The sequence below is a fragment of the Gossypium hirsutum genome, chromosome A04, assembly GCF_007990345.1.
Source record: "Gossypium hirsutum isolate 1008001.06 chromosome A04, Gossypium_hirsutum_v2.1, whole genome shotgun sequence".
Taxonomy (NCBI): domain Eukaryota; kingdom Viridiplantae; phylum Streptophyta; class Magnoliopsida; order Malvales; family Malvaceae; genus Gossypium; species Gossypium hirsutum.
This window is the reverse complement of record NC_053427.1, coordinates 12,287,580-12,315,560: the sequence shown is the minus strand read 5'-3', so window position 1 is coordinate 12,315,560 and position 27,981 is coordinate 12,287,580. Positions and strand designations below refer to the sequence as shown.

The 27,981-nt window shown below is 31.7% G+C and overlaps 3 protein-coding genes across 3 annotated transcripts; 2 read left to right on the top strand and 1 right to left on the bottom strand.

Annotated features, from left to right (window-relative positions):
- The first annotated feature begins 2,015 nt into the window (after positions 1–2,015).
- LOC107948815 (uncharacterized) lies at positions 2,016–2,879 on the top strand. Its single transcript, XM_016883470.2, has 2 exons — positions 2,016–2,359; positions 2,468–2,879. Exons 1-2 carry the CDS (start codon positions 2,078–2,080, stop codon positions 2,639–2,641), a joined length of 456 nt encoding a protein of 151 aa, XP_016738959.2. The 5' UTR covers positions 2,016–2,077; the 3' UTR covers positions 2,642–2,879.
- Positions 2,880–6,274: 3,395 nt separating this feature from the next.
- Positions 6,275–7,242, bottom strand: LOC107948015 (uncharacterized). Its single transcript, XM_016882499.1, has 3 exons — positions 6,916–7,242; positions 6,556–6,803; positions 6,275–6,437 (listed from the first exon to the last, which is right to left on the bottom strand). The coding sequence occupies exons 1-3, from the start codon at positions 7,240–7,242 to the stop codon at positions 6,275–6,277; spliced, it is 738 nt and encodes a 245-aa protein (XP_016737988.1).
- Positions 7,243–9,086: 1,844 nt separating this feature from the next.
- Positions 9,087–10,001, top strand: LOC107948816 (uncharacterized). The gene is made up of 2 exons (XM_016883471.2): positions 9,087–9,482; positions 9,591–10,001. The coding sequence occupies exons 1-2, from the start codon at positions 9,201–9,203 to the stop codon at positions 9,762–9,764; spliced, it is 456 nt and encodes a 151-aa protein (XP_016738960.2). The 5' UTR covers positions 9,087–9,200; the 3' UTR covers positions 9,765–10,001.
- Positions 10,002–27,981: the final 17,980 nt, after the last annotated feature.

Genomic DNA, 27,981 nt, shown 5'->3' with positions numbered 1-27,981 from the left:
TCAATGTTGAAATTGTTACTTGTATGTTTCTACGTGTTTTTTTAATTATTTATTTGACTTTTTAATTTTATAAAAAAATTATTTTAAATTTCTACTTAAATTTTTGTCTATTTTATTTTTTGAACTTATATTATTTGTTAACGTCAGTCTACATGGACTGCCACATATATACTACGTTAGCAATTGATTAATTTTTAAAAGATTAAAAATATATTATATACTTTTTTAATAATTTTAAATTTTGAAATTTTAAAATATTAATTAATTGTTAATGCGTCATTCACGTATGTGTGATATCAGCAAAGTTAACAGATATTAACTTTTATTTATCTATTTTAATATAAATTGACGAAAAATTAAGTAAAATTTATTATGCGTTTGAGAAAAATCATGAGGCAAATTCCAAGGATCCAACATAACAAAGGAGTAACATCAGACAAAGCTAAACACCAGAATCACATCATAAGAATGCAGAAGAACCTCTAGTGGTCCAATCAATTAACAATTTGATAGCCATGTTTATTAGTTAATATATTAATTCATTTTAGTTTGTTATAATGAAAATAAAAACAAAACTTTCCATTCAAGCATATTTTATAATATAACAAAATTCATTTCCATACTAAAAGTCTCATTGCTTTAATACCTTAGCCTTTCAGCATCTCAAATGCAAAGTTTTTTTTCCTTTTTTTCCAACAAAAAATTTATTCCCTTTTTTTCCAACAAAAAATTTATGCTTAATACACAAATCACTATTTTTTCAAAGGGATTCAAAGTTTAATGAAAAAATGGTTGATGTTATTAAAATTAAATTACATTTAAAGTTATTTAATTATTAATATGAATACAGTATCAATATAAAAAATATTTCAAACATATCATTAACATATTAAAATTTAATATGAATCTCATATAATAGCTTGATGGTTAAAGGTATTCATCTCAATTGTAGCTTGAGTTTAAGTCGCGCTAGTTGTATGTATACTTATGCTTTGGTGACTATTAGGTTACCAGGATAATGATGTACATGGAGTTGTGTAAGTACTAGCAACTGGCACTAGTTAGTAAAAGAAAATTATTTCAATAATTCTTAAAAATATATAATTAAGATTTAAGTATATTTTTGAAGTTTTTAATTTTGAGATGACTTTTTTTATTATGTACTAATTTTTTTATGTAATACATCCGCTGAAATTATTTATTTAATTATGTGATGTGAGTTTAGTTTGAGTCCCCAACAATTATATTTTATTCATATTAAATTATTAGTAAATTTAATTTTTATTTATTCAATTTTAAATAATTATAAAATGGTCATTGAACTATTTGAAAGTTTTTATTGAAGTCACTAGGTTATTAAAGTTTTATTTTAAAGTCCTGCTAGCAAGCTTCAAGTAATGATTTAATGATCGGTATGGTGGATCAAAAACCATTGACAAGTAGTAGAACATATTTTAGATCCAAGTTGATTTGACTATCAATGTCAGTGATGGGAGAAAAAATTTGTTTGAATTTTGGTTCGCAGATTCACGAGGTTAAAAGTTATTTCTTGAGAAGAAAGTGAATTGTAGAAGAGAAGGGGAATGAGAACTTTTGATAGATACAGGTGGTGCAAATAGAGAAGGCCATACAACAATAACTTTAATAGCTCAGTGACTTAAATAAAATTTTTGAATAGTTTAATATTCAATTTGTAGTTTATTTTTTTAAATTGAGTAACCAAAACATAAACTTACTAATAGTTTAGATCATAATGGAAGTAGTTTACCTTTATATTGTTAATTATTTAATTTAAAAAATAATACTTTATCAAAAAAATCCAAATACGTTAAAAATATTTCTTTAATTGACAAGAATTTGTACTTAAAAGTGAAAAGACACATCAAGAATATGAATAAAAAAAAGGAAAAAGAATTTAATGTGAATGAAGTCTACTAATTTCATGCGCATAAACGTTGTTGTTATGGACAATGCATGCATGGTGTAAACTAGTATATAAGTAGGTGTGTATTGCAATATTTGAAGCATAACACAACCAAAACAAACTTTAGCTAACCAAAGCACATACAAAGCTACCATGGCTAATTTTCAAATGAAAAGAGCTCAACAATGCACAAACGGCAAGCTTTGGAACTCTTCCAGCGAAGCTCTAACCTTGACTGACAAGAAAGTTTGGCAAGGCTCTCATTATGCGGATTTCCCAGAAATAATTGAAGATGGAGATTCGAGTGAGTTTACACATGAATCAGTGACTGATGATGCTGATAGTCATGGTTCAGTTGCTGGTCTTGTGTACAGGCGACGTGATGGAACCAAGTGGGTTGTTGCCTGGAGCAACCCACTAGATGAGAACAGCAAGGTATTTGTTGCATTCAATTCAATCTTATCATTAATTAACTAGTTAGAATGCGTATATATAATCATTTAATCTATGACCATTTGCATGCCATTTGCGTGCATGCTGCAGGTCTATACTGATATCCAAAGGCAACCTATTCACTGGGGGCAAATCAAAACCAACCTTGAGAAAAGAGGAAAACCAAAATTTAAAGTTACAAAGTTTGGGTACATTGCATCTATTGAAATTGATCCCGTGAGTCGTTCACCCACAATGAAGGCATCATTTGAGTTAGAGGCATAACTGCCTTTGCTTCTTCATCAAGCTATGCTGGTAACTAAGGCTATCAAAATTAAATAATAATGTGCTGCCTGCTGCTGCATTACCTTTACTACTGTTATGGTAATAAATTTTGATAGCCAGTACAACCATTAGAAAGTGTGTAGGCCTTCACAATCATGTCAGTGCTATGTGTATATACATGGTTGACTGTTTGTATAATATTATGGAAAAATAAAACAGAATGGCCTTTACTATTTTATCTTTTGTCTCAATTTATACTCTATCTTTTCTCCAACTTCTGCGTCCATCCATCGAATCATCAAACAACAAACCAGGAACCATAACATAGAAAACCTGACAACAAATAAACTCCCACCAACAAACCATGTGTTGGACTTGAGACTTATCACTAAGCAATTACAGCAAAGTCTTAAGCTTTAAGCAATAGTGACTTGCTGAACAAAAGAAGAAACACGGGCTAGAAGAACAAGAAAAGATAGCTTGGATTAAAGCAGAAACAAGAATTTTGATAAAAAGTGATTCATTGATCAACTGAAACACCAAACATTACATATAACAAGTAATTAATTTGTCAAAATCATGAAAGTGTCACCTAAACACACCTAACTCTACTAACAATGTCTTGAAACTTATAAAACATTGCTTGCACGCTTGGTTAAGCTGATTTATCAAATCTATCAGCACCAAATTACAACAAATTCATTACAAACTTAGTTCAATTGTAACTAAAACAAGACATCATCAAAAACATCAAAATGACAGCTGCATGTGCTTTAGCTGCTAATTGCATGGCCCGATCTCAAGAGCTGCATGTAAGCCAACCTCTAATAGTCCTCCTTGGCTTCCATGCTGCAAACTCCCAACTTGGCTCTCAAATTCTTGAACCTTGACACACAAAGATGCTTTGTCAAGAAATCTGCTAACTGATCTTCAGAACTGCAATAAACCAGTCTGATTTCTTGAGATTGTTCCATTTCCCTAACAAAATGAAACTTGATCTTAAAATGCTTTGTTTTCCCATGAAACACTGGATTCTTTGCAATTGCAACAGCAGATTGGTTGTCACATTTGATCTATGTTGCTTCTCTTTGATGCAAGTTTATAGCTACCATGATCTTCCTTAACCAAATTACTCTGCAGCTGTTACATATTCTGCTTCAGCTATTGATTGAGCTACAATGTACTGTTTCTTTGATCTCCAATAGAAAACAGCTGAACTAAGGGTAAACAGATACCCTAAGGTGCTTTTCATGTCATCTATCAATCCTGCCTAGTCACTGTTAGCAAAACCAAGGAGCTTCATGCTGTCAACCTAGGTAAACATCATCCCAAAGCTCAGAGTGCCTTTAATATACTTGAGGACTCTCTTTGTAGCTTGAAAGTAGTTCACATTGCAACAGTGCATGAACCTAGATAGGAGACTAACTGCATACATTATGCCTGCCCTTGTGGCTGTTAAGTAAAGCAAACATCCCACTAGGCTCCTATAGGTTGATTCATTCATTTTCTCGAAATCACATTGGCTTGATAATTTTTCTCCAACAGTAACTGGTGTGCTAGTTGCCTTGCAATTTTGCATGGAGAATTTATTCAGAATTTTCAAGGCAAATGCCTTTTGGCTTAAGAAAATTCATTGTTGAGTCGGAGACACTTCCATGCCAAGGAAGCAGGACATTTCACCCAAATCTGACATTTCAAACACAGTCTCCATCTTGCTTTTAAATTCAGACAGCATAGCGTTATTTCCTACTATTACCAGTAAGTCATTCACATACAAGGAGACTATGAGCTGTGTTTCATCACCTTCCTTTTTTACATATAGTGTTTGCTCACTAATGCTTCTCTCGAACTCCAAGCTTGCTAGATACGTGTCAATTCTGTCATACCATGCCCTTAGTGCCTATTTTAAGCCATAGAAGGCCTTTTTTAGCTTGTAAACTTTGTCTTCTTCACCAGCAACTTTAAAACCTTCTGGTTGTTCAACATATATCTCCTCATCAAGAAATCCATTGAGGAAGATAGATTTTACGTCATGTTGATGTATTTTCCATTACCTTTGAGCAGCTAATGCAACCAATAATCTGATTATATCAAGCCTTGCCATTGGTGCAAATGTTTCAAGGTAGTCAATCCCATATTTCTGACAAAACCCCTTCACAACCAACCTTGCTTTTAGCTTGTTCAAAGTTCCATTAGTATTATGCTTGGCTTGAAACACCCATTTTACTCCAATGACCTTCTTGTGAACTAGTCTTGCAACTAACTCCAAGGTCTGGTTTTTGTGAATCATGCTCGTTTCATCAAGCATGGATTGCCTTTAGCCTTCTTGAGCTTGAGCTTCTTCAAAACAAATTGGCTCAATAATAGTTACATTTTCCCTCTCATATATTTCACTTAGTGGTCTAGTTCCCCTAACAGGCTCATGATCAATGTCCATCTTAGGACATTTTTTATCAGCTTCGGTTTGCCCTGTCACCAAGTCTTGACCAGCACATTCTGGTTCACTTTTATCCCAATTCTAGCTTGATCTCTCATCAAACACAACATCTCTGCTCAAAAAGACTTTGTAAGTTGTAGGATCCAGAATCTCGTAACCCTTCTTGACATTGCTATAGCCAACTAGAATGTTAGGCTGAGACTTCTTTTCCAATTTGTCCCTCTTGACTACAGGAATATGTGCATAACATATGCAACCAAAGACCTTCAAGTGAGAAACTGATGGTTTGAACCCAAACCAAGCTTCAAATGGTGTTTTTTCAAGCAGTGGTTTAGTTGGTAGCCTGTTTTGAAGGTATATTGCAGTACTAACTACCTCAGCCCAAAAGCTTTTTGGCAAATTCCTTTCAAACACAAGCATCTGGCCATATCCATCAGAGTTCGATTCTTTCTCTCACTAACACCATTCTGCTGAGGTGTATAGGTGTTGGTGAGTTGGTGTTCAATGCCTGATTCCTCACAAAAGGTCTGAAACACTGCTGAGGTGTATTCTGTCCTATTGTTTGACCTTAGTGTCTTAAGCTTGCACCATGACTGAGTTTCTGTTATAGCCTTGAACTTTGAAAACACTGAAGCTACTTCTGATTTATACTTGAGAAAATAGCCCCAACAGAATCTTAAGTAGTTATCAATGAAAATAATGAAATACTTGCTGCCATTCAAAGATTCAATCTTTATAGGGCCGCACATATCAGTGTGGACAAATTGCAATTTTTTAGAGGCCCTCTAGGCCTTATTAGTAGGAAATGGTAGTCTAGCTTGCTTTCTTAGCTGACACACTTCACAAACATCCTGTTTTCAAACTGTTTTTGTGAAATTTTCAAGAAAGTCTTCTTTAGACAAGTGCAGTAAAGACTTATAATTGACATGGCCAAACCTTTTGTGCCACAGTTTGGATTCATCTAATGCAGTTGTGTAGGCACTAACTGAAATCTTGTTTCAATCAACAAGAAAGCTTCTATCAGTCATGGTTACTGACATGAGATTGGATCCACTTGGATCACTAATCAGGCACTCTTTGCCTTTGAATACTACAGAGTATCCCTTTTCAAAAATCTGAGCAATACTTAGAATTTCTATCAATTTCAGGTACTAATAGAACATTAGAAACAAGTTTAGTACTTGAAGGAGTGTCAATCAGCACATCTCCTTGCTTTCTGCTTTAATGTAATGTCCATTGTCCACTTTTACTCTAGTGTTAAAGCTTCTATCAATGCTCTTGAAAATAGCAGCATCAGGTGTCATGTGGTTTGTGCAACCACTATCAATCAGCCACCCTTTTGTGGCTTTTCTTTTGTAGCTGAGCAAGAGACAAAAAATACTTGTTCTTCCTGACTACAACTCTCTTCTCCTATTTGAGCTTCTGTTTTAGGCTGCTGAGTTTGATGTTCCTTTTGTTAGTTTTTGTTCTTGCACACTTTCTCAACATGGCCCATTTGTTTGCAAATTTTGCACTGCACATCAGGTCTATACTAGCAGTTTGCTTCTGAATGGCTAATCCTTTTACAAAGAGAGCAATGTGGATACCTTCTTCTTGCTCCATCTCTTCTAGGCTTGTTTGACCAAGTTTTCTTCCCTTTATAGCCAAAGGAGCTCGATGTTGGTTTGCTCTTGGCTTAAAAGGTACCTTATTGATGCTCATCCTGTCTGCTAGCTCTTCTTTGTTCTTGAGCATAGAGGGCATTGACTAGTTCAGTCAAAGAGATGTTTGACAGACCTCTTGAGTCTTCTAAGGAAGAGATTTTGGCTTCATATCTCTCTGGTAAGGTTGAAATAACCTTCTCTACTATTCTGGCTTCACTGAATTGGTCTCTAAGCAATCTGATGCTGTTCACAATAGCCATAATCCTGTCTGAGTATTGTTTAACTATCTCTGACTCATTCATCTTTAGGTTTTCAAAATCCCTTTTTAAGTTTAAAATTTGTTGTTGTCTTATTTTTTCAGTGCCTTGAAACTCTTCTTTAATCTTGTCCCAAGCCTGTTTTAGAGTCTCACAGGCCATGATCCTTGTGAAAATCAAGTCTGACACACTGTTTTGGATGCATGACATTGCCTTATACCTCTTGGCTTTGTCATCAAAGTGCTGCCTGATTTGAGCTACCATGGGTTAGCTCTCAAGGGTGGTGGTTTAACATCAGCATTGATAGCTTCCCAAAAGTCAAATGCCTGCAGGTAGGTTTTCAGTTTGACTACCCAAATGTGGTAGGCTTCACTATTGAATACTGGTGGTGGTGTTGGAGAGAAACTTGATGAAAACATTGTTTTTTAAAGTAGAAAAGAGAAAGGTCATCTAAGAAATCAGCTCCCGATACAAATTATTGGAGTTGAGAGTTATCACTAAGCAATTACAGCAAAGTCTTAAGCTTTAAGCAATAGTGACTTGCTAAACAAAATAAGAAATACGAGCTAGAAAAACAAGAAAATATAGCTTGGATTGAAACAGAAACAAGAAGAATTTTGATGAAAAATAATTCATTGATCAACTGAAAAACAAAACATTGCATATAACAAGTAATTAACTTGTCAAAATCATGAAAGTGTCACCTAAACACATCTAACTCCACTAATAATGTCTTGAAACTTAAAGCATATTTTATAATATAACAAAATTCAGCTCCATACTAAAAGGCTCATTGCTTTAATACCTTAGCCTTTCAGCATCTCAAATGCAAAGTTTTATTCCCTTTTTTCCAACAAAAATTTATGCTTAATACACAAATCACTATTTTTTTCAAAGGGATTCAAAGTTTAATGGAAAAATGGTTAATGTTATTAAAATTAAATTACATTTAAAGTTATTTAATTATTAATACAAATACAGTATCAATATAAAAAATATTTCAAACATATCATTAACATATTAAAATTTAATATGAATCTCATGTAATAGCTTGATAGTTAAAGGTGTTCATCATTCCAGTTGTGGCTTGGGTTTAAGTCACGTTAGCTGTATGTATACTTATGCTTTGGTGACTATTAGGTTACCAGGATAATGATGTACATGGAGTTGTGTAAGTACTAGCAACTGACACTAGTTAGTAAAAGAAAATTATTTCAATAATTCTTAAAAATATATAATTAAGATTTAAGTATGTTTTTGAAGCTTTTAATTTTGAGATGACTTTTTTTTATTATGTACTAATTTTTTTATGTAATACATCCGCTGAAATTATTTATTTAATTATGTGATGTGAGTTTAGTTTGAGTCCCCAACAATTATATTTTATTCATATTAAATTATTAGTAAATTTATGTTTTAGTTATTCAATTTTAAATAATTATAAAATGGTCATTGAACTATTTGAAAGTTTTTATTGAAGTCACTAGGTTATTAAAGTTTTATTTTAAAGTCCTGCTAGCAAGCTTCAAGCAATGATTCAATGATCGGTATGGTGGATCAAAAACCATTAACAAGTAGTAGAACATATTTTATATCCAAGTTGATTTGACTATCAATGTCAGTGATGGGAGAAAAAATTTGTTTGAATTTTAGTTCGCAGATTCACGAGGTTAAAAGTTATTTCTTGAGAAAAAAGTGAATTGTAGAAGAGAAGGGGAATGAGAACTTTTGATAGATACAGGTGGTGCAAATAGAGAAGGTCATACAACAACAACTTTAATAGCTCATTGACTTAAATAAACTTTTTGAATAGTTTAATATTCAATTTGTAGCTTGTTTTTTTAAATTGAATAACCAAACATAAACTTACTAATAGTTTAGATCATAATGAAAGTAGTTTACCTTTATATTGTTAATTATTTAATTTAAAAAATAATACTTTATCAAAAAAATCCAAATACTTTAAAAATATTTCTTTAATTGAAAAGAATTTGTACTTAAAAGTGAAAAGACACATCAAGAATATGAATAAAAAAAGGGAAAAAGAATATAAAAAAGTTTTAATGTGAATGAAGTCAAATAATTTCATGCGCATAAACGTTGTTGTTATGGACAATGCATGCATGGTGTAAACTAGTATATAAGTAGGTGTGTATTGCAATATTTGAAGCATAACACAACCAAAACAAACTTTAGCTAACCAAAGCACATACAAAGCTACCATGGCTAATTTTCAAATGAAAAGAGCTCAACAATGCACAAACGGCAAGCTTTGGAACTCTTCCAGCGAAGCTCTAACCTTGACTGACAAGAAAGTTTGGCAAGGCTCTCATTATGCGGATTTCCCAGAAATAATTGAAGATGGAGATTCGAGTGAGTTTACACATGAATCAGTGACTGATGATGCTGATAGTCATGGTTCAGTTGCTGGTCTTGTGTACAGGCGACGTGATGGAACCAAGTGGGTTGTTGCCTGGAGCAACCCACTAGATGAGAACAGCAAGGTATTTGTTGCATTCAATTCAATCTTATCATTAATTAACTAGTTAGAATGCGTATATATAATCATTTAATCTATGACCATTTGCATGCCATTTGCATGCATGCTGCAGGTCTATACTGATATCCAGAGACAACCTGTTCACTGGGGGCAAATCAAAACCAACCTTGAGAAAAGAGGAAAACCAAAATTTAAAGTTACAAAGTTTGGGTACAATGCATCTATTGAAATTGATCCCGTGAGTCGTTCACCCACAATGAAGGCATCATTTGAGTTAGAGGCATAACTGCCTTTGCTTCTTCATCAAGCTGTGGTGGTAATTAAGGCTATCAAAATTAAATAATAGTGTGATACTTGCTGCTGCATTACCTGTATTACTATTATAGTAAAAAAATTTGATAGCCAGTAGAACCATTAGAAAGTGTGTAGGCCTTCACAATCATGTCAGTGCCATGTATATATACATGGTGACTATTAGTATAATATTATGGAAAAATAAAACAAAATGGCCTTTACTATTTTATCTTTTGACTAAATTTATACTCTATGGTTTCTCCAACTTCTGCATCCATCCATCGAATCATCAAACAACAAACCAGGAACCATAACATAGAAAATCTGACAACAAATAAACTCCCAACAACAAACCATGTTTCCAATAGCACAATGAAACATAACTAGTATCCCAGCAACTCGATACATAACCAGTAGCAGCTACTACCACCAAGTTTTAAAACATGCTGGATTGGTAAAAGTCAGCAATGGTCAAGCCATCTGTTATACATTCTACCTAACGCTTTGACAATACAGGTACCAATAGCTTAAACCAAATCATCAATGTCAACACAACTTTCTTGTAGAATCCATGGCCAATGGAGCTAATAGCAACCCAAAAGACAACAGGACGACTTTTTCGATGAGATATTTAATCTTGATGAACAGCATGGTTTAGGTTAAGGCTTAGCCGGTTGTGGATTGACCTCCTTTTGATTACGGTAAGATTGTCTTGGGAAAGCGTCTCTCGTGATTGAGCGGAAGCCTTGGTTTCTATAAGTGCATCAATATTAATTTATTTGTAATATTCTTGAATTATACTATTCAATTATATTATTTAAGTTGTTAATTATATTATTTAATTTTATGTTTTTTATATTATAGATTTATGGAAATATTGGGAGAAAAAGAGATTACAACTTCTTTTTTGGTAAATTTTTTAGTTTAGACTTTCATCATTATACTGCTGTAATATTTTAGTCATATAACTTAAATTATAAAGTTTTATTTTGAATTTATAATATACCATTTCATATGGAATTGAAAATTTTAACTAAAATTATTTCACAACTCAAACTCAAAAAAAGTCCAAAAGTGTCTAAAAATGGCCTAGCCTGACAGTTTCTATGTGAAAATTTACATTTTTTTTTCTTTAGTATTCACATGTTTTTTTATTTAATTACAAATATTTAGGTTTTTTTAAATATAGGACTCATATTTGATAACTTAGAATATTTACTTTGTCAATAAAAAAATTTATAATTATTTAATTCATTCTAATGCTTGTGAAAAATACCATAATTACGTATGCAATCAATGTTGTGTACACATGCGATCTAGCTTAAATAAACTCTATTTGGTGCGTTTGTTGGTTAAAATTAAGTTTATCTTGTTCATAATTTTATCAGTAAACTAAATTCTAAGGGTAAAATTATGGGGTTGTTCATTGATAAGGGGAATAATTTCAACGAGCTTTTGGTTATCGATAAGGTAAAAAAGAGACTGATTGCTAAGCGTGACATCAGCAACTATAACTAGTTTATTAAAAAACAATAAAATTATCTGTGCATCAATGATTAAACTTGTGAATCAAAGATATATTTTACATTTGGCTAGAGCTTCATCATGTTGGTTTTCTTCAATTTTAATTATTACCTTCTTGGTTAACATTTAAATTTAATTTTAGTATTTTATTTTCTAAACCACCATCATATTTATTTTCCTTTTTTTTATTTAAGAAATAAAATTATTACCGATCTCTATAAATATGACTCTACTCACTGCTATGTACTAAATTTATATTTTTTTAATAGAATTTTACTTTTTTAGGTCTTGAAAACTGTACAAATTTTGGCGTTTTTGTCGAGGATTAATTTTAATACTTTTTTCTATCTATTATTTTTAATTTTATTTTATTTATGTTCCTTTTTATGCTTCAGTCTTTCTTTTTGCTCAACCATAAAATATATTAATTAAAATTTTGATCTTCTCGTGTAGGTGAACTCTAATACAATTTTGAGATTGAGAAAACTGCTCGAAGACTAAGGAAGGGAGTTCAAGAGAGAATTAACCAGTCGCCTTCATCTACCAAATCAAAAAGGAGAAGAACCAATGGCTCGTTTAGAACCAACAATGAGAGAGTTAGCTACGTAAAATCTGAAGCAACAACAGTTGTGCATCAATATCCTAAATTAGAGGTATCTTTTGAATTAAAATCTGGACTAATTCATTTATTGCATTAAAATCTGGACTAATTCATTTATTGCTTACTTTTCATGGTCAAACAAACGAAGATCCTCATAAGTGCTTGAAGGGCTTTTATGTAGTGTGTTCTACTATGAGACGGCAATGACTGATCAAAGAGCAAATCAAACTAAGAGCCTTACCCTCTTCGCTAGCCGACAAGGTGAAGAATTGACTATTTTATTTACCTCCTGAATCTATAACCACATGAATTGACATAATGAGGTTATTTCTTGATAATTCTTTTCTACTTGACGTGCTACTTCTATTTTAATAGCCTGATTTTTTAGTAGTGTCAAAAATAGTAGTTTCGGGGTCACAAATTCGACAAGTGAGCTCGTAAATATTATTAAATATTTATGAGTTAATTATAGTATTAAAATAAATTTTGAATTGGAAAATTATGTTATTTGAATGAATAATTAGGTCCAACTGATATGACTATAAAGTCAAGTAGTTTTAAAAAATGAGGTATCGGGACCTCGTTTCTATAAATCGAGCCATAAATATTTAATAAAATATTTACGGAATGTTATTAAGGCCGTCTTAAAATTTGGTTAAAAAATTTTAATGTTTAGATAGTTAATTAATTAAAAAGGACTAAATTGTAAAGGATACAAAAGTCAATTGCTATTAGCTTAATTGTATTAATTGGCTAAAGAACCATAAGCTAAGGGTTTTAAAAGGTAAATATACCTTTTTTATATTAGTGGATAAATATGGATAAATTTTATTGAAATTTAAATGGTTTAAAAAGGTTAATAAGGTAAATTGGTAAATAAGTAAAATTAAAATAAAAGATGAAACCTATCATCATCTTTTTCATTTTTAATCTCTTTCTTTGTCTAACCAAATACTCCATGGAAGCCAAGCTAAAAAGCTATTTCTACCCGGTTTTAATGGATTTGATATTTATGGTATCGTATTAACTTAATCTAGTTAATCTGAGGGTTAATTTGTTAAATTGTTAAGTATACAGAAATTTACTATGGGTGAATTTGTGATGTTCTTGGAATTTTATGATATTAAGCTTGGTTGTTGAATATAAGTATTTTGTTAAGTATTTTTTGATGATTTTCAAGTTTAGGGATTGATTTATGAAAATGGTAAAATTCAAGGAAAATATTGTAAATTGTGGATAAATATGGGCTGTTATAAGATTGGGTAAAAATTGGCTAGCGTGATTTATATTAAAAATAATGAAATTGCAAGTTTCAGGTTTAGAGAGTAAATTGCAAAAAGGATAAATTTTGGGGAAATTTTGTAAAATATCAAAAATGAATTAATTGCATAAAAATGAATTTGATTTTTTTTTTGTTAGAATTAGTGAATTGAATGGAACTATTATTTTAGATCAAGAATGAGTGAAAAATCGAGGAGAAGAGAAAATTACCAAATAGCCCCTGTACTTAGTCATTGCTGCAATTTAGTTAGGTAAGTTTGTATGAACTGTAATCATTATAATATTAATTTAATTAAATGTTTACTATGTTGTATTTAATGAAAATGAATCAATATATATGTGAACGTATCCACATTATGACGAATTGATGGATATCGAGTCTCGGTTGAACCTTAAGAATTCTTAGGATACAAATGACATGTCATTAGGGATTTCATGTTTCAGGTGTTGATCTTGAATGTCCTACCGATAATTGGGATCCTACATTTGTTGTGGATTCTCCATAACTCATGTGAGCAACATCGTATAACTTATATTCTGACCCACAGCTTGTGTGAGCATGCCCATTCCACAACTCGTGTGAGAATTGATGTAAAGGAAAGATTATGATTATATGTAAAGGTACACTTCGTGTGAGCTTTCCCGAGTATATGTAATTCTAGATGGTTCAACGGGTAAGAAAAGGAATGAAACGATAGGTGACTTAATGGAAAGGTTCATAACGGTATGAAAAGGTTTATGCTTATGTAATGTATCTTATGAAATCTATTTATGTTATAAATGAGTTTAAAAGATTATCAATGAATCTACTAATATGTAAGCATGATGATGCTTGAATAAGCTTATATTAAACTCATGGTATTGGAAACAATAAGTAAGCAAATGGAATGAAACATGATCATATAGTAAGGATGATTAATTAAATGTTATATTATACGTGATTGATTTCATGTGAATTATGAACAAATATAGTAACTTGTGAGATTGATAATGTTATATAGGCTTTTACTAACCTTATGGCATTGGTAACGGTTTGTACTTATTCTATAAATTTCATTATTGAAATGGTAAGTTATGTTCTAAGTTCATACGAGCTTACTAAGCATTCATTGCTTACGTAATTATTTTCTTTTGTTTTATAGATTGTCAGAAACTCGATCAGTTTGGAAGCTTGTCAGAGATCTATCACACTATCCAGTGGACAATTCGGTAGTTTTTTAGTAATTTGGTTAAGGTTTATAATGGCATGTATAGGGTAACATGTATAGGATGGTTTATAATGGCGTTTTTGATAAACATGTAAAATGGTAACTTGGTATGTTTGTGCTTTGATGCTTATGGTTTGTTGATGAACTTATAATGCTTGCCTAAGTAAGTCATTTTGGTCACTTATAAGTGCATGTATATAAGGTTCTTTTGGTAAGTTTGTATTGCTTGATAATGGTTTTTTATGGTATGTTTTGTATGTTTTGGGAATGGCTAAATGAGGTATATTTTAATACTTAAATGGTCTAGAATTGTCTGCATAGAATTAGGCATATGAACATGTCCAGGTAGGTGATATTTGGATATTAATTGTGGTACCTTGATTGGGATATTGGTTAGTTGAATTAAGATTTTGGAAGTGGCAAATGTATGTGTGTTTAGGTGAACTTTTGGTGCTTTGAAAGTGTACAAAATTGGTCTAAATGTTCAAGCATGAGATGGTTTTGAAATGGCTTGATTTGAGGTAAATTTGGGTCCATACGGATGTGTGACTCAACCGTGTGAGACACACAGCCTAACGACATGGCCATGTGTCATCTGATGATTTCTTTAAGGTGCAAATCAGTGAGTTACACGGCTTGGCACATGGGTGTGTGACCCCTGTTTTGCAAATTTTACATGTTTTTCCTAAGCTTTCCAAATTTTTTAAATTAGTCTCAATTTACTTCTAAGATGTTTTTTAGGGCCTCGATGGCTCGATTTAAGGACGGTATGTATTTATATAATTGATTTATGATGTGATTATATTATTGAATGATATTAAGTTTAAATGTTTTCGGTTGTATGGTAATGCTCTGTAACCCTTATCCAACGACAGATACGGGTTAGAGGTGTTACATCTATCAAGAAAAAAAGTTGTGGCATCAAGTAGAACGACATGAAGAGTCTTCACATGTAAAAATCAGCCATAAAATTTATTCTAAATTAAAAACTTTCATACATATGTTTAACGTCCCTTATATGGGCCTATGGGGCCCAAAACATACATTTAGGGTGGTTCGGGACCAAACCATAAACATATGAAACTTTTGCAACACTTTAGAAAATTTTCACACTTTAGAGAGTCACACGCCCGTGTTTTCAACCCGTGTAACTCTCTGTTTATAACTTCATCACCCTTGTCAGTCGTACACTTCATATAAATAACAAGAAACGTGTATGGGCTCATTTCTCATTAAATTTCTCATATATATACACAATTTCACGTTATGTAATCATACAACATATATCAGCCATATCTCTGTAATCTAAATATATTTTTATAACAACTTATCTTGATTTCATACTGTTTCATATTTAAGCTTAAATAACCAAAGTATTTGAAATATCATCTTTATGCAAATAGTACACATGAGGTATATAATTCCATAATTATGAATAAACACATTTATCAAATATTTTCCATATTCATATACCAATGTCTCATGTCTCCATATATCAATAATCATCATTTTCATGAATTCCGAGTTCAATTTTATAATTATTTGTCTCGTGTTCAATTTATTTCATGTCGAAACTTTATTCATTAATACGTTTGAATTATCAATACATATGGACAATACATTCAAGATGAACAATTATATAATCACAAATGAATTCATTTATCAACCAAGTTCTATACTCATATCTTATCAACTTGTACTTCCTGTATCACATAATTCCATGTAACACTTACCAAACTTTGTCAAATTAGTGAACGTCTTACGGAATTGAGTACTTCGTTTACTCGATGTCATAGTTCAACTATGGTCTTACACATCTTCATATATCGATGTCATAGCCCAGCTATAGTCTTACACGTAATCACATATCACATATCGATGCCATAGCCCAGCTATGGTCTTACACGAATCACATATCTCACTGATGCCATATCCCAGATATGGTCTTATACGGAAATCACTTGTCACTTGTAGCCGAAGCTACCACTATTCACTGATCAGGTAGCCAGAGCTACCATTTTTCATTGATCAGGTAGTCGGAGCTACCATTTTTCACTGATCAGGTAGCAGAAGCTACCACTTTTCACTTATCAGGTAGCAGAAGCTACCACTTTTCACTGATCAGGTAGCCGAAGCTACCACTTTTCACTGATCAGGTAGCCGAAGCTACCACTTTTCACTTGTCATTTGTCCTTGATCAGATAAGTATAGCCGAAGCTATTACTTATCACTTTCACTTATCCTTGATCAGATAAGTGTAGCCGAAGCTATTACTTATTACTTTCACTTATCCTTGATCAGATAAGTGTAGCCGAAGCTATTACTTATCACTTCCACTTATCCTTGATCAGATAAGTGTAGCCGAAGCTATCACTTATCACTTGTTGCCATGGTCCAACTATGGTCTTTTCCTTCAATTCATCTTGTCACTGAACTGAAATGCTCAATTTGATCATTTATTCAATTTTCATGCTTTTACATCATTCACGATTTTATCATTAATACATATGAAATAACACATCATGAAATTCATAAAATTAACAAATAATCACTAAAATTTATCCATATAAACTCACAAGTACAAATTTTGTATTATAACGATAATCATAATTTCATAATAAATATTCCACATAAAACATTATATCATTTCTAATCCAACACTTATCGATTATAATCGGGCATGTGTTTAATTTATACACGAGTCATTCATATATTTTTCCTCCTCCTCCTCTCCATCCACATCCTTGGTATAAATAACACACTTGTAAGTAACCTTATCTATAATTTTCACTAATTACTTATGTGAATATTCAGACTATCCACCCGTGTCGTAGTCACTAAATTATTTATATCTGGAACTACGGAACTCAAAATTAAGATCCTCTAATTTTCCATGAAACTAGACTCATATATCTTCTTACCATAAAAATTTCATAATTTTTGGTTGGGCCAATTAATACAGTTTATTCATTAAAGTCTCCCCTGTTCTGTTATTTCATAATTTCGAATGATGTTACCATTTGTTTCTCTTGAAAATAGACTCATTCAGGATTCTAAACATATAAATTTAAGCCCATAATTATTTTTATCAAATTTTTTATGATTTTACAAAGTAAGAACAAGGGAACCCGAAATCATTCTGACCTTGTCTCACAAAATTTATCATATCTCATGATTTACAATTCCATTGCTTACATCATTTCTTCTATAAGAAACTAGACTAAATAAGCTTTAATTGAATATTTTATTCATCCTCTAATTCCATTTATACAATTTTTGGTGATTTTTCAAAGTTAGACTACTGCTGTTGTCCAAAACAGTTTTAGTGCAAAATGTTGATTTCTATTTTGCCCCAAAGTTCACAATTCATACAATTCAGTCCTTGCTCAATTAACCCCTCAATTAAGATAATTTTCTCAATTAATACTTTTCCTAGACATTATAAGTTATTTCATAACTATTTAATTTCAGAATTTCTACATAAAACTCTAACTTCAAACTCTTTTACAATTAGGTCCCAAACATTCACTTTCTATTCAATTCTTTCAATAAAATCAGCAAATAAACAATTTAAAGCTCTAATTCCATGTCAAATCATCATATACTTCTAGCACATATTCATGGAAACTTTCAATTTCTTTCATAGAATCAAAAACTAATGAATTTAACAAGTGGACCTAGTTGTAAAAGTCACAAAAACACAAAAAATTCAAGAAATAATCAATAATTGAACTTACCTGAAGTAAAAATATGAAAAAAAAAGCTTAAGGGAACCCTTCCATGGTGTTTTTGCTGATGAGAATGCAGAAAAAATAAAGAGAAATCTAGATAATTCCACTTTAGTCCTAGCTTTATTAAGTAAATTTTGCAAATTTCCAATTTTTCCCTTAATTCTCCTTATTTTCTTGCTGATTTCATGCCATTGCCGTCCAGCCCAAAGAGACCTTGGGTCTATTTTCCTTTTAAACCCTCTTTCTTTTATCATTTAAGCTATTTAATCATTTCCCACAATTTTGCATTTAATACAATTTAGTCCTTTTTGTTCAATTAACTATCAGAACTTTAAAATTTCTTGACGAAACTTTAATACTAACTTATTAACACTCCATAAATATTTATAAAAATATTTATGGCTCGATTTAAAATTCTCGAGGTCTCGATACCTCATTTTCGATTCTAATTATTTTAATATTTATTTTTAGTACACTATTCAGTACTTCAAAATTTTTCCTAACTTCACATTTAACTTATACTCACTAAATTAATAATATTTCCTACTCATTTGTCTGATTTAGTGATCTCGAATCACTGTTCCGACACCACTGAAAATTAGGCTGTTACAACTCTCCCCCCCTTTAGGGATTTTCATCCCCGAAAATCTTATCAGAAGAAGTTGCTTTCAACACTCATGAAACACTTTTACTAACTTCTCAGAATCACAATTCGGTTGAACCTCGAATATTTTTATTTATTTATTTTTTACCATCGACTTCATTCCAACATATTAGAATAAAATTCCAAAGAGATGAAGAAATACTTATCATAAACCGACCAGACCAATAGGGCTTTTGTCTAACATCATAGTTAGCTAGCATTCTCACAACATAAGAACTCCATCAAAAATTGAATAACCACACACATACACTTGAGGATAAAAGAATATATATAATACCTAGAAAAGATCATCATATTCGTTTCAACTATAACTGTCACACACACAGACATCTTTTCTACTCAATTATCATTTCTCTTACTAATTCTATCATCATGAACCCTGCATCATTCCATTCCCTAACGAAAACCAATTCGAAAAAAAAATTCAACAAACACATATTTTAGACATCATATCTGAATAAGTCGATTAGCCGAGGTTAACTTATTCTTTAACCGTGACATTACGTAATTTGAATAATCTTTAAAATAATTTGATATCTTTTTCAAAACTGTGTTCACTTGTCAAACTATTTTTAACTCCGTCTGCATTTTTAATTATTCCACTACTGTACTCTTTAGTTTCACACTTGTGAACTATTCAACATAATTATCGTGAATTTTTGTTATAAAATACCACATTGATAAGGGGGTGAGGTCGTAAAGCCTCTAACTGGACTCTCATAAATACACTCATATGACTTAGCATTTATCATCAACATCATATCCTCACAATTACATAATTCACTTCAAGCAAATTAACATACATAATTATGTTACCCGAATTTTTCAATTATCCTTTTCAAACAAGTGTACTTAAACAGACATTCCATGAATTTTGAGTAAGTTTACTTATAGCATTTACTTAATCAAACAAGTCAGGCACATAATATCATATGAATGTCACATAAACATAGATGCGCTCATCACAAGATAAACTTCCATTTCATTTCACTTTTCTTATATTTCTCGATTTATGACTATTTCATTTCGTACCTCATCACATCCATATCATGAACTCTTCTTCATACCTTTCCAAGTTTCGACTCATCATAAACACATTCTTACTCAGATACCTTAGTGTCACTTTCAACACTTTATGAAATAGCTCGATTGAAAAGTATTTCTGTCTATATGTAAAACAAAGATTAGATCAGATCATACACATCACACTATCACAAATTTATATGGCATGTATTTCTAGACACTTTACAAATCTCATTCGTTCCGAGAATCGACTAAACAACTATGTGCTAGTTGCCTATAACATAGAATTTCGAAACATTTAGTCATCCAATGTTTTTATGAAGGACTCCTACCTATGGAAAGAAATATGATGGATGTTGTCAGTGAAGGTGCCGTAATGAATACAACTCCTCATGAGAAGGAAGTTGATTTTAGTCATGGACGCTAATTTGCAATAGTCCGGATAAATATCACTTCTCTTTAAAATAGAATTTCGAATTTGACTCCTCTTGTTTATCATATGGTTGTAGGAAACTCTCAACATGTAAAGGCTTGTGGGATTTGTGTTAATTATTTATTTATCCTTCCAAATTGGAATTATAAGAGAAGAGAAAATGAGAATTGCAAATATGTTAGTTCGAATTATGCATTTTTCAAAAGTTTTATTTCATTTCTTACTTTTCAACTATAGTGAGCAATTAATGGGAAGAAAATTATTTCTTTCAAAATTTTCATCCTTCCTACCAAGTACACCAAAGAAAATAAAAAATTATATATATTTCATTTTTTTATTCTTTCAATTTTCTTTTTACTCTAAGTAAAACCTAATTAGTTTTTTTTTTCTGCAGTGATTAGAATTTTTTTTGTTGGAAATTGTAAATTGCAAATTCATAATTTTTGATGATCAATTATTAGAAAGTAATGATTTATTCAAATGATACATTTGATTCAATGAGACATGTTTTTATAAGAAGTATGTCCAATGGAAATCAAATGTAAATGATTGTGACTCTCTAAAATAGTGTTCATTGATTATATATAAATAGAGGGTTATGGTCCTCAAAAATACAATTACAATCAATCTTGTTTTTAGAAATTAGAGTAAGAGTTATAGAATTCTTCGATTTTTCTAATAAAAGGAAATTCAAAAGCTTTGTTTTTATTCCAAGAGGACCTTTGTCTTAACCCACTAGCAACTTTGTGTTGAGGTAAACAATTCTCTTTGGAAAGTGTCACCCGCGCCTCAAAGTCTACTGTTTAATTCAATATCATCTCTGGATCTATCTTCTCCACTCAATATTTTCCAACAATCAAAGAGAACTAATTTGGAGATGACAGCAGAGGCTACCATCGCATTCAAAGTGATGAACCAAGAGTTTGTGAAACTAGACCGATTTGATGGTTCAAACTTCAATTGCTAGAAGGATAAGATGTTGTTGCTTCTTATTGTCTTAAATGTGGCATATGTTCTGGATCCAAACCTACAACCTGTGGAGGATCCTGCCCCCAATGTAAACCCTAAGAAAATTGCGAAAGTGGCTAAACTCAAGAAAAAGAGCGAAAAAGACAATTTCACATGTCGATGACACATCCTCAACACCTTGTCTAATCGATTGTATGATCTCTACATGTTGATGCAATCCCTGATAAAAATATGGAAAGCTCTTGAAGAGAAATATAACACCGAATGACAAGGTACTGATAAATTTTTAATGATGAAGTATTTCAAATTCAAAATGCTCGATAGTATCCTAATCATGGATCAAGTCAAGTCCTTGTAAGCAGGCTCCGTGACTTGAATGTTGTTATTCTAGAATTTTTACAAGTCGGCGCTATTATTTCAAAGTTGGTCTTGTCTTGGAAGAATTATCGGAAGAAACTTCTGCATATGGCAAAGGACTTCACTATGGAGAAAATACTTAGGCATTTGTTATTGAAGAGGAAACTCAAAAGTGTGATGTGGTGTATCTTCCCCAAAGTTCTAAAGTGAACCATGTGAACAAGTCCAAGAACTCTCAAAATGGTAAGAGAAAGGCGACATCTAAGACCAATGACGTGCAAGACAAGGAAAAAAAATTGCATTTGTTATAATTGCAATAAGAAAGGACACTATATTAAGGATTGAAAATTTCTCAAAAATAAGCATGATGCCATAACTTCCAAAGCCAATATGGTGGAAGACAGGGACTTAGTGACCATGGTTACGGAAGGAATCGAGAGTTTGGAGATTGGTATGATTACCAAACTCAACATAGCCATGGTCGATAAGTCCTGTAATTGGTGGCTTGACTCCAGAGATACTGTCGATGTGTGTAATGACCGACAACAGTTTGAGAGTTATGAACTAGTGGCAAATTGCGAAGTGCTTATGGGCAACTATCAATCAGTTAAGGTGCTCGGTCAAGGTACAGTGGAACTCAACTTCACATTTGGGAAGAAATTGACTTTGACCAATTTGTTACATGTTCCCGATGTGAAAAATATTTTAGTGTCTGAGAGTCTTCTATATAACAACGGTTCAAGATTATCTTGGAATTTGATAAGTTTGTCTTGCTTAAGGGTGATATATATGTATGAAAAGGATATTGTAACGAGGGTTTTTTCAAGTTGAGCATTAATATGAATAAAGTCAATTCTTCTACTTATATTGTTAAGTCTTCTCCTGTGTGGCATGCATGTTTAGCACATTTTAATTTTATAACTTTACAATATATGCAAAAGAATAGTTATATCAATCTAAGTAATGATGATTTTATGGATAAATGTGAAATTTGTATTTAATTAAAAAATTATCAAGAAGTGATTTCCTAATAAGTGTGAAAGGAATTCACAAGTGTTAGATTTAATCTATTCAAATGCTTGTGAATTAAATGGAACCCTAACAAGAGGTGGAAAATGATATTTCTCACTTTTATAGATGACTTCTATAGATTTACTTATGTGTATTTCATGAAAAGTAAAGACGAGGCTTTTTATATGTTTAAACATTTTAAAAATGAGGTTGAGAATTTGTTTAGTAAGAAAATCAAAGTGCTTCGTAATGATAGAGGTGGTGAATATTTTTCAAATGAATTTAATGTATTTTGTGAGGAACAAGGTGTGGTACATGAGTGTTCTGCTCCTTATACTCTGCAACAAAATGGTTTGACAGAAAGAAAGAATCGTACTCTAGTAGATATAGTTAACTTGATGTTGTTAAATGCTAAACTTCCATATAATCTATGGGGTGTAGTATTATTGACTACGTGTTATATCCTTAATAGAATACCATCGAGAAAATTCAAAGTATCTCTATATGAGTTATGGAATGGTAGGATGCCAAACTTAGATTATTTCAAAGTGTGAGGGTACTTGGCTTACTATAAAGTTCCTGACCAACGGAGAACAAAGTTAAGACCAAGAGCCTTCAAAGGTGCATTTGTTGGATATACCCAACACTCTAAGGCTTATTGTGTTCTTGACTTAGTGTCAAATACGGGAATTGAAACAATAGATGTTGTATTCATTGAAAATAAGGTTTTCGATGATTCAATAGATTCGAGAAAAAATATCAACCAATGATCTCAAATGAACAAACCAAAAGAAGTTTTTGTGACAATAAGTATACAAAGCCGAGAAAAAGTCAAAGAGTGAGAAAAGTAATGGACTTTGGTCCTGATTCCATTTCCTCGCAATCGCTAGTATTTCTTGTTGAGGGAAATAAAGAATTCATAATTAGGAAGATCACCATAATGTTTAATGTGGATGGTGATCCACAATCCTATGGTGAAACCATGACTTTTAGGGATGTGACATTTTGGAAAGAGGCGATCAATGATGAAATTGATTCAATATTACCAAACAATTCTTGGATTCTAGTTGATCTTCATCAAGGATCAAAGCCTATCGAGTGTAAATGGGTGTTTAAAAGGAAGAATACTCCATTAGGGGGTGCTCCAACCTTTAAGGCTAGGTTGGTAGCTAAATGATTTAGGCAAAAGAAAAGCCTAGATTATTTTGACACCTATGCACCAGTCGCTAGGATGACCTCCATTTGAATTCTTATAGCACTTACATTATCCATAAGTTACATGTACATCAAATGGATGTTAAGATGGCTTGTTTGAATGGTGATCTCGAAGAAGAAGTCTACATGGAGCAACTAGAAGGCTTTGTGCTTCCTGGAAATGAACATAAGATGTGTAAGTTGATCAAGTCATTATATAGCTTAAAACAAACGCCTAAACAGTGGCATGAGAAATTTGACTCAATTATCTTGTCATATGGTTTTTTTACATAATGGTGTGGATAAATATATTTACACTAAATTTACCGATAAGTATGGTGTAATTATTTGTCTTTATGTAGACGATTTGTTAATTTTTGGGACGAACATGGAATATGTTTATGAGACCAAAGAGTATCTAGCCTTGAATTTTAAGATGAAGGATCTTAACAAGGTAGATACAATTCTAGGTATAAAGATGAAAAATCATAAAAGAGGCTTTGCACTAAGCCAATCTCACTACATCGAGAAAGTATTGGAAAAGTTCAAACATTTGAATATCAAGGATTCGAACACTCCATACGATTCAAACTTTAAGTTAAGTGAGAATAATGGCAGGGTTGTAGTGCAACTTGAGTACACCGATGTAATTGGAAGTTTAATGTATACAACGTATTGTACTAGACCCGATATCGCATTTGCTGTGTGCAAAATGGTAAGATTTAGAAATTGTCCTAGTACCGATCATTGGAAAGGAATTTGTAGGATTTTTGGCTATCTTAAGAAAACAAAAAATTTGGGATTATTCTATAGTGATTATCCCGCGGTACTAGAAGGTTACCCGGATGCAAGTTGTATTACAAATTTAAGTGACAATAAGTCGACATCGGGATGGATTTTTACGATCAAAGGTGGAGCCATTAGTTGGGTCTCCAAGAAACAAACTTGCATTTCACAGTCAACTATGGATGTTGAATTTATAGCTTTGGTGGATACTGGCAAAGAAGTGGAATGACTAAGATATCTCTTGCTAGATATAAAGTTATGGCCACAACGTACATTCGCCATTTCCGTATGTTGTGATAGTGAATCCACCATGTCTCAAGCGTACAATAAGGTGTACATGTAACATCTATAACCCGTTTTCATCGACGAAATAGGGTTACGAAGTATTACTGTAGAAAACGAAACATTTTATAACCAATAGTAATTAATTTTCAAATTTATTTAATAAATACATAAGAAATTCAAAATGGAATAAATCATGCATTTGCGAGCCTTAAATTGAGTCTACGTGGCCTTAAAATAGCTTTCAAGCAATCAGGGACCAAATTGGAACAAATTAGAACATTTCTGGAAAACTAAAAAATTTCACCTACAGGGGTCACATGACCGTGCGTCCAGGCCGTGTGACAGAGTCTAGACCGTGTGGCTCCAAACATAGCCATATGGCTATACCACATGCCTGTCTGTCCAACTGTGTGCTCATTAGTGTAACTTACTAACTTGGCTCACATGCCTATGTATCAGCTCGTGTGCAAATTCATAAGTATTCATGAGCACTTATTAGAAAGTGATGATTTATTCAAAGGATACATTTGATTCCATGAGACATGTTTTTCTAAGAAGTATGTCCAATGGAAATCAAATGTAAAGGGTTGTGAGTCTTCAAAGTAGTATGCATTAAGTTTATATAAATAGAGGGTCTATGGTGCTAAAAAATACAATTACAATCAATCTTGTTTTCAAAAATTAGAGTAAGAGTTAAGGAATTCCTCGATTTTGCTAATCAAAGGAAATTCAAAAGCTTCGTTGTATCCCGGAAGGACCTTTGTCTTAACCCTCTAGCAACTTTGTGTGGAGGTAAACAGTTCTCTTTGGAAAGTGTCACCTGCGCCTCGAGGTCTACTATTTAATTCAATATTGTCTCCAGATCTATGTTCTCCACTCAATATTTTCCAACATTTTTTGTTAAGGTGTTTGCAGTTATTTTGAGATGTTTTTGATACGTCGATATTCTTGGCTCTTTTTGTTGAGTTAAAAGAAAATTCCAAAAATTCCATATCAATAGTATAACCTTTGCCATGTATAGAGGCAAATGATTCTGGAAAACTAATTTTATATTTTGCACCTATAAATGCTAAATTTTGTTAATTCTTCTTTACTCGTTTTTTGAAGCCATGCAAGCTCCTCCTTCCTATACACCCTATAACTTGAGAGAAGTCCCTCCAGAACAAGAATGTCCATTGGGTCAAATTGCATCTTAATTTCAAGGTCATTCATTTGGTTTTCCAATGTAGTAGTGGAAGTCCTCCAATCTGGCCTATAACATAATTTTAAGAGTAAACTACCAAAATAGTCACTTTTGTTTACCTCAAGTTACATTTTAGTCATTTATGTTTGAAATGTTGTGTTTTAACCACTTACGTTATCGCGTTGTAACATTTTAGTTACTGAGCCATTAATTATCACTAGCAGTGTAATGGTAAGCTGATGACACGTTAAATCATCATTTTAAACAATAAATTTAGGTTAATTTATACAATCAGTCCCCATATTTTTTGTTTTGAGCAATTTAATTTTTTTCTTTTATGTTTTTTAACTTTCTTTTTTTTTCATTCTATTCTGCTTCTCCCTCTGTTTTCTTCCCTTCTCCATTTCTTTTAACATAGTTTTTCTATGTTTTTCATTTGTTAAAACTAGTCCCTATACTTTTACTTTTTGGAACAATTTAATTTTTTTATTGAGGCGAGCTTGTGGGCTAATTTTAACAAATGGAAAACATAGAAAAACTATGTTAAAAGAAATGAATAAGGGAGGAAAATATAGGGAGAAGCAAAAGAGAAAGGAAAATAAAGAAAATAAAGAAAGTTAAAAGAACATAAAAGAGAAAAAATTAAATTGCTTAAGATGAAAAAATATAGAGACCAATTGTAGAATTTTAACTTAAAATTTTCATTTAAAATGATGATTTAATATGTCATGTCAGCTTACCGTTACACCGTTAATGGTAATTAACAACTCAATGATTAAAATGTTATAACACGATAATATAAGTGACTAAAACGTAACATTTGTAACATAAGTAACTAAAATGTAACTTGAGGCAAATAAAAGTGACTATTTTAATAATTTACCCTAATTTCAACGCGATTGGATACCAAAATAATAATAAAACTTTGAGTATACTGCCAACACCAATACACTACTAGTTTCGTGAAAGTGCAATTATTGGCAAATGGCCAAATACATGCATAAATTCTACCTTTGAAACATGAAAAAGACATAAAGGAAGTCATAGAAGAAAAGGCGAAAATAGGAGGATGATGACCCGTATATATTCAATCCATAGTTGAGACGGAATAAAGAATCACAAACTTGGTTGGAAATTCCAAATTCAATGGGATAGAATAATGGATCCAAAATTCTTAGAGATTAGTATGCTGTTTTTTGGCCATGTTTTCCGTACCACGAGGCATTCAACACTGCCCAGTTAATTTATATCCTACTTACTTTTATGTGTTTTAATGTGTTGGTGTTATGAATAAATTAAACATCAATTTAATTTTAAATTTATTAAAATATTTTCTTATAGACGAATTAGATTATATTTTTATAAGAATATATTTTTTAATATTTTTATAAGAATTTTTTATCTCTTTTACATATAATAAATCAATAAAAATTTGATTATAATAATATTTGAACCCAAAACATCATGTATAGAGGTGTTCATGGGCTGGTTGAGCCCGGTTGGTCCAAACCTAGACAAGAGGGTTTTTAGATATTATCTTTGCTCAAATCTAAGCTAATCTAAAATATGGACTTAAAATTTTGTCCAAGACCAAATTAAAATTAGAATTTTTTTTCAAATTGTAATGTAATTACAAATATTTATTTTTGATAATTCATAAATAAATATAGAAAAATGATTATTTAAAGATACTGCCATTCCAGTTTTTTTTTTTTTTTTAAAAAACAATTCATAAAAGTTCAACTAAAATTGCATATGATTTTGACATTTCCAAATTAGAAAAACAATGCATAAATTTTGAATAGCAGTAAACTTGCAATGAGATGAATACAAGCCAAGTGTAGGATGAAATTTGAAGCTCCTTTTGTTGCCAGTGGAACTGTTGCTAGAGTAAGTCCAATCAACGATTTTCTTTTTAGTAAAGCATTATTCCATAATTTGTCTTATTCGGTTGAGAGT

Excerpts from the sequence above, each read along its gene's own strand:
- LOC107948015 (XM_016882499.1), bottom strand. The coding sequence starts at position 7,242 with ATGGTAGCTCAAATCAGGCAGCACTTTGATGACAAAGCCAAGAGGTAT. Across the intron at positions 6,804-6,915 it reads AAGCCAGAATAGTAGAGAAG|AACAAAGAAGAGCTAGCAGA; the intron begins GTTATTTCAACC and ends TCTATGCTCAAG. Across the intron at positions 6,438-6,555 it reads AAATGGGCCATGTTGAGAAA|CTACAAAAGAAAAGCCACAA; the intron begins GTGTGCAAGAAC and ends TCTCTTGCTCAG.
- LOC107948815 (XM_016883470.2), top strand. The coding sequence starts at position 2,078 with ATGGCTAATTTTCAAATGAAAAGAGCTCAACAATGCACAAACGGCAAG. Across the intron at positions 2,360-2,467 it reads CACTAGATGAGAACAGCAAG|GTCTATACTGATATCCAAAG; the intron begins GTATTTGTTGCA and ends TGCATGCTGCAG.
- LOC107948816 (XM_016883471.2), top strand. The coding sequence starts at position 9,201 with ATGGCTAATTTTCAAATGAAAAGAGCTCAACAATGCACAAACGGCAAG. Across the intron at positions 9,483-9,590 it reads CACTAGATGAGAACAGCAAG|GTCTATACTGATATCCAGAG; the intron begins GTATTTGTTGCA and ends TGCATGCTGCAG.